Source organism: Aythya marila (assembly GCF_965140915.1).
Source record: "Aythya marila genome assembly, chromosome: 3".
In the NCBI taxonomy this organism is placed as follows: Eukaryota; Metazoa; Chordata; class Aves; order Anseriformes; family Anatidae; genus Aythya; species Aythya marila.
Window position 1 is genome coordinate 18,816,184 of NC_139044.1, and position 7,500 is coordinate 18,823,683.

The window sequence follows — 7,500 nt, forward strand, 5'->3', positions numbered from 1 at the left end:
CATGAACCACCACCCCTGCTCACCCGCGCACCCCCCCAGCGCCGCAGAAGGTCTCTCTTTGTCCCTCATAAAGTCCGAGTGTGGCGACCTGCAAGACATGTCTGAAATCTCGCCCTACTCGGGAAGTGCAATATCCTTTTCTGAAGGCGAGCGGTCGCCCCATGGCCTGCAGGAGAGGACCTGGGGCAACCCCACCCCGTGGGGATGTCTTGAGGGCATTGGGGCTGGGGGCACTGGTGGGAGGAGCAGGCAGGGGAATTGTCTGGTGAAATAAAACACGGGGTGGTAACCGGAGGTAATCCTTCAGTGACAGCATCCAAATTAAAAGAGACACCCATCCACCCAACATTTTAGACTGTCCAATTGGGTTTTCCTTTCTGCTGGTCAGGAGGTGACCCGTCCAAAAACACTGCTTGTCCACCTCCTTCCCCACCCAAAACAGCTTGTTTTAATGGTGGCCTTGCTGGAGCTCACAAAGAGACAGCATTTGGTCATTTGTGTGTCATCAGCTCTCACGTAAGGGAAATAAAGCACAAAAGATCCAGGTACTGATCTATTCAGGCAGCACCAAGTTCTTTCCCCCACCCAGAGGTCTGCTCCTCAGCCCTGGTGCAGCTGCCTGCTATGCATGATTAACCTCTGTTCAGCCATACACAGAAATCTTTTGTCCTAACGTACACAAAGCAAATTATTTTGGAAAGCTGGAGAGAACAATTAAATATAAAACTTCAGCTGTATTAAATTTGCAGGACACTTCCCCTGCTAAAAAATAAAAAAATAAAATAATAAAGTCCATCTTTTATTTAGGCAAATTCAGACAGTCTTTTTTTTTTTCCTGGAAACTAGCATGAAATTTTTTTTCTTTCTTTTTTAGTAGTAACACCTCCCACTCACTGCATCATCTCCCCTAACATGCTTTTTGGTCAAAAGATTTTTCTTCCAAGTACAGTTGTATTAAAAGTTAGTAAAACACCTTGTCTGCCCCATGCAAAAATTGAGTATTTTAAATGAAGGGTAGATGGGCATTTTCCCATGCTCCAAGATCCCAACAAAAGGCAGCAGCACAAGCACAGAGCCTTAGAAGCAGATAATTTTGTTCTCAAGTTGATGGCAGTAGTAGTGACTGGATAACTCTGCCCCAGCCCGGGTAACAGCAGTGACACCGACGAAATTTTCCCCTTCCCAGGGCTGTCATGTGAGGGCAGATGCACGAGGCCGTGCCCCACCATGGGTGTCTTCTAGTCAATTAGCAGCTCTGGTGACTTTAGGGGAATTGCAGCATGTCTTCTGTGGATGTGGGAAGGGTGCAGGCAGGGCTGGGGACCTGTGGGTTGTCTGCTTCTGTTGGTGTGGCCGGTCCCTCCTGTGGCAGTGGGCACCACCAGGATGGACGCAGACACTGCAGGGCCACCACCCATCCCCAGACCCCAGAAGGTCTTCTGTCAAACCTAGACCAGGTCTGGGGAAGAATTGTTGCTGTCTGATGGTTTTTGGCTAAAAAAAAAAAAAAAAAAAAAGTGTGAATAGTGCCATTTCTGTTGGAGAAAGGCTCTGAAAGCACCTTCCTTAGCTGTTGGTGTTTTCAAGAGCCAGCTGGCAGTGGACGTGATGTTGGAGGGACCTTTATCCCAAGGAAGATCTCTCTGCTGCGTCTGCAGCAGGCAAATCTTCACCTTGCCTTATATACTGTATGGCAAAACAGGGGAGGCAGTCTGAAGGGAGCATCGTTCTTAGTTACTTCCTATTACTTTGGGAGGTCCAAACCAAAAATCATTCTTGCATATTGAAATGCAGTGGGAATGCTCTCAGAGCAGTCCTGAGGTCAGCATGAGTGGCAGCCGAGGGCAGGATTCAGGCCAGGGCAATTAAATAATTTCTGCTAAACAATACAGAGGTGTACTGATTATTTTGGTGTAAAAGTAGTTATCCCATCCTGGGAGAGAAGTGGTAAGGGGGGAAAAATGCATGAACTGGGAGTGTTTTTGTGGCAGCAGGTGATCCCCTCCACCTGTGGAGCATCTCTGCCTTGCCCCTGCCGTTTCTCCCCCTTTCTCCTGCCCTTCCCCACTGGCAGTCCTTAGCAGAGCTCCTTGTTCCTGCTGAAACCGGGCTGAGAGAGCCCTGTCCTGGGGCTTAGCCAGGGAAATGCTGAGCATTGGGGCAGTTCCTGCCTCTCTCCTTGCCCTTGCTTCTTCCCCTGCCCTTGGGAAAGTGCTCCGTCTGGATGCAGACTTGTTAGGGAAAACAAATTTACTAAAGAGCATTTCTACATGACATGTGCCCTGATGTACAGTTCAGCTGTGGGGGTGTTTTTGTTTTCTAGCAGCGGCTCATTTGCCCAGGTAGCTTGCAGTTTCCAGGGAAAGGCGCAGTACGGAGGTTGGTTTGTTTGTGGTAGGTTCTGTTGTGGCGCTTTTATTTTACATGCTTGAGTGTGCATACACAAGGAATATATTTCTTGGGAGAAGCAGATCTTTCTTCCCTGCAGAAAGCAACATCTGTTTTCCTGGACAATACAGCCAGGATGAGAACATAAGACTAGCAGATACAGCCAAGTTCAGGTTTTAGTCCTAGGCTAAAACACTGCACCAGCCTGTTCTTTATTTTTTATTTTTAACCAACGCCTGTGAAATGCATCTGATCTTTCTTTGCTGAATTGCAGAAGGAAACGGTTAATGTTTGCGTATGTTGCTAAACAAGATAAGATGCACCTGCAGCATGAATTCCCATCTTGGTCCTGAATGCAGTCTATATCTTTGCAAACTAATCTGTTTAATCAAATATTAAGTTTTATTCAAATTCTGAAAGAAACAGACAGCCAATTGTTTTTCTGCACGGTCTTCCTTTGTCATGCATCCTCTTTGCATCTCAAGAAAAATAGCCTTGTTCAGTCCCAAAACATTTGCATAGATCAAAATTGAAGCACAACAGTAGCCTGTGTGCTGTTAAGACATCTGTAAAGGTGAAGAAGTTTGGCGTGTTCTCTCTGACTGAAGGGCTGTGGGACACGAGTGAAACTTTCTGCAATTTATTTATTTTTCAGCAGAATTCCAATCCAACTGGAATGAGTTTCACAGTCCCAATATGTGAAAGCTGTAATTAGCGAATTACAACATTTTGAAATGAGGAGTTATTACATCTGACTAGAATTAAACTAATTAAACTTAAAAAAAAAAAAAAAAAAGATGAGCGATTGTACAGCAAGCTGGATAACTGTGCTGTTGATAAAACCTGAGCGACAGAAGAGTACTTTCCAGCTGGCCCATTCTTCAGAGGGTCTTGAAGATGCTTTGAGATACAGCGATTTGGAGCTTTGCTTATTGAGAGCAACTGAGGTGTAACTTAAGCAGCAGCTTGGCTTTGGCAGTGCAGATTTTCTACCTGATACAGCCCATTCTTACCTCTTTTCCTTCTGCTCAGTGCATGTAGGATAGAAAAGCCTGCTAGAGCATTTCAGGGAACTCAGGCTGAGAGTAACAGAAGTGAAAAACTGTCTTCATTGAATAATATTTTTTTTTGCAAAAGAGGATAGCTATCCCTGAGGATTAAAGTGCAAATGAGACAAATGCAGTGCAGTGCTATCTCTCTGCTTCCCTGGTTAAAACACACAGGAGCACATATAGGTTTCATTCCCAGCCTTTCGCTTCTTATTTCTTAACATTTTGCCTTTTTGCTGCTGCTGGGTGAGGTGAGGCTGCGTCGCACCGTGTAAGCGCACAGCGCTGAGGCTCTCAGGTTGTTTGAACACTGCTTTAGGTTCAGCTGCAGTACACTGTTTCTCTGATCTTTTATGTTCCTGAGCAGATGTCTTTCATTAATTTATGGATTTATCATCTTTTCTTTCTCTCCTTTTTTTTTTCTTTCCTTTTTTTTTTTTTTTTTTTTTTTTTTTTTTTTTTTACACCTGGCAGCTGGCTCAAGTTTCAGCAGTTATTGTCTATTTTGCATTACCCATAGAATTGAATGTCATCTGTCTTCACAAAGCTATAGCTGGGAGAATTGAGGCAAGCCACATGAGCTGCTGGGACAGAGCTTGTTTGCGTTCCATTCGGCACCCCTCCTCCCTTTACCTCCTTAATATTTATTTGTGCTCGTTTTCTTTCCTGGCCTTGAATGGGGCTTAGCTCGTGTTCAGTACAGCTGTATGTTTACTGAATCTATTTCATCATGAGTCATTGTGCGTGTGTAAGTATCCTGGAAACAGCTAGTGCTTTCTTGGAAGAACAGTTGCTTTTCAGCCCAAGCACTTAAAAAGGAAATTAAGCAATTGGTCAGTTCAGTTTTTTTCTGAAATAGCAATGGGTTATCTAATTCTTAGCTCTTAAGTCTGTCATTAACTATTTTTTGCTGGATTATCACAGATCAGATCTTTTATCACAGTACAGCGTTAACCTTAGGAGCAAGATATACAGATTGGTTGCATATTTGATATCGCTTTAAGGCTGCCAAGTGCTTAAGAACAAGTATAATTTTAATAGAAAATGGATTTCTGGGAATTTGAGTCTCAGAACATCTTTTAATATGTGTTTCATTCAATATCAATATCCCCTGGCATTATGGCAGAAAATGTTTAAAAATCTGAAATGCAAAAGGAATCAAAATGCTTAGACAACTGCCTAATATGCTTAAATCCAGCAAATATGGGAGCTTTTTTTTTGAAAGTTTAAGTCCATCTTTTAGCTCGCGTTGAAAGAGAGGGTATGCCAAACCTGATAACAGCCTGTCAGCAGTGTCGGAGGAATCACAAATTAGGGAGACTTAGGATTTTTATTTCTTTTACTTATTGAAGTTCCCTCTCAGCCCCTCGCTTCCCTGAAATGATCGTGTAACAAAAGGGATTTCTGGTGTAGAAGTTTTGATTTGTCTAAAACTCTTATCACTAAGCAATAGGTGACAGCTTGCTACTATTATTTCACTTACGTATTTTGACAGATGGCACTGCAGAGTGTAATGCTCTTTTAGACTTCTCTATCAGTCTAATGGAGGTAACTGGAGGTTCTTTCAACTCTTCTCTTGGCACAAGAAGTATGTCAGTCATAAATTATCTTCTTTGTAATCAGCAAGCATCTAAAACAAAATGCAAGTTCAGCTCAGCCGTTCTCCGTGTACTTCCAGATAATAAGAGGGTTTTAAATTAATATTATCAATGACTTTTTTTTTTTTTTTAATGCCACATTTCTCCAATCTAAAAACAAATCTTATCACTAGAATAAAGGAGTGGGTTTCAGTCAGTTTCCCAAATTAGAGAAAAGGGTCTTCTGATGAAAAACCCGGGTGATCTCAGTAGCCTGCTGCTAAAAATGTGCTCGTGCTACTGGTACTAAGGCCTGGCAGGAGATGCTCTGTGCCAGTGTGTGCCCAGCCTGGTGGCGGGGGCACGGCGGCTGCAGTGTGCCTGTGCTCTGGGTCAGCCTTCCCCTGCCATCAGGTGCGAAAGGAGTGAAATTTTCAACAATTGTGTTTAGGAGAAACAGTCCTCGGAGAAGCTTCTGGGAAGAACCCTTAATTGACCTTGTGGGGGCCACATTGATTTTCTCCACGTGCATCTTCATTTCTGATAAATTATAAAGCCATTAATTTGCTGAGGAAATGGCAGGGCCAGCCTGCGGCACAGATGTGACCAGAGCCGTCCTCGCGCGCAGCGCACAAAAGGGAGCCAAGAAGCCGGGAGAAAATCAGCAAGCCGAGATTGTTATGGTTAGCTTCACATTCCCTTGGGAACTGTTTTCGTTGCTTCTGTTTACAGATCTAAAAGGTAATGATGTTTCCAGGATAAATAGGCTGCCTTATAGGGTAAGTGGCCATTTATTGATCTGCTAGCCCGCATTTATCGATCACTTAGCCCCAAATGCCGCTTCCTCCTCCGAGGAGTTAACCGGCTAAACCAGAAGGCGACAAGTTGGGTTGGTTTGCGGGGACAGAGGGGCTCTGCCTCCCAGAAAATTTAGCTTTTATTAGCCAGGCAGCCACTGAAGCAGAGCAGTAATGGGATTAGAGAGAGTAACTGGGGATGCTAAGGCAGGGATGAAACAGGTGAAACGTGCTGCCCGTAGCAGACATTGCTCAAAATGATGCAGCAACTGCATGTGAGGCACATGCGCTAGCTCTGTTTTGTGTGAGCAGCACAACGCAGAGAGAAAAACAAACTTTGGCTGGAATTGCAAAGGAGAGGGAGAAAAAGCTCCTGATAAGTTTTCTGTGGCACATGTTTCGTGCATTTGTTCCCTTAGCAACAAGTGAACGTACATATGGTGCACAAGCCGTAAACTTGCAAAATTCCCGAGACCCAAAAGCGATAGGAAACGCAGTGTTTTCGTTGCATGTCCTCTCATACCTCATTTTGCTATGTTACAGAAAATGACAGCGCGGCAGTTTCAGTGTTACTAATTTCTCCTGCAGGCTGGGGAAGTGCAGCAGTAAGGGGACACTTTGGGAGCTCTGCACACTCAGAAACAGCCTTCTCGAGAAAAGCATTTTCCTTTACTAACTCAATCCTACATGCAGGAAGGCTTGTCGCCGAACCACTTGAAAAAGGCCAAGCTCATGTTCTTTTACACCCGGTACCCAAGTTCCAACATGCTGAAAACCTACTTCTCGGACGTAAAGGTAAGAAAATCTTCCCCCCTCCCCCCGCTCTCCTTACTGCATGTTATGTTTGGTCACGGAGAAGTGTGGTGCTGTCAGAGATCAGTGATATTTCTGGGTAGGCAGAGGTTACAGCTGGCTTTACGTGCTTTTTCTTCCTGTCGAAGTTGTACTCTGCCTGTGCCTGGATGAGGAAAGGAGAGGTTGGAGGATTTTAAATTAAAAAAAAAAAAAAAAAAAAAAAACATTTCAGAGCAAAGTAAGGATAATCGTTACAGTAAACCAAACAATTTCCATTATACATATCCTATCAAAAAAGAGATTTCTGTGGTGGTAGAAATACACTTCCAAGAACATTTTGGAGCAGTTCTCAAGTGTTCCCTTATTGTTTCATTTCGGTTGGTTTCCTCATATTTGTGCTTACATAAGCACAGTGCAGAATCCTTTTCTTTCTGTCAAAAAGAAACAGTACATTGAAATTCTCCATGCAGAAGCTGCTTAAAAACAAAAGTGATGATTGTCTCTTATTTACAACTTAATTTGTTGTTGATGCAGAGTACACTGAGCATAAGGAGGATGAATAAAGTGACAGATTCAGGCCACATTATTCAAATGAGGATATGAAAGCTGTCGACATACAGCTGCATCCTCCCTCATTCTACAGAATATTAGGACCTCCTGATTTTTTTTCTAAAAGTAATTGTTCCTTCACATCAACTTGATTTTGTGTTAATCATCTAAGTTTAAAAAAAAACACACATAGATTGGGTTTTAATGATTATAATGGCGTATATGGTGTCATTATCTAAGTAACTTTATAAACATTACATTAGCTTAAATTAGTTTGTTACATTGCCCACCCCCCGACACACACAAATTACAGAAATCCTTCTTTTAATCACTTTTGGGTTATGT

The 7,500-nt window shown here is 43.2% G+C and overlaps 1 protein-coding gene across 3 annotated transcripts in view; it reads left to right on the top strand.

Moving 5' to 3' along the window:
- PROX1 (prospero homeobox 1) overlaps positions 1-7,500 on the top strand; it is a 48,706-nt gene that overhangs the window by 9,010 nt on the left and 32,196 nt on the right. For all 3 annotated transcript variants that reach the window (XM_082755533.1, XM_082755532.1, XM_082755534.1), the window contains 2 exons: positions 1-130; positions 6,499-6,606. The exon at positions 1-130 is cut by the window's left edge and continues 1,659 nt beyond it. In XM_082755533.1, the coding sequence (XP_082611659.1) occupies positions 1-130; positions 6,499-6,606 (238 nt within the window). The remainder of the gene's footprint in view (positions 131-6,498; positions 6,607-7,500) is intronic.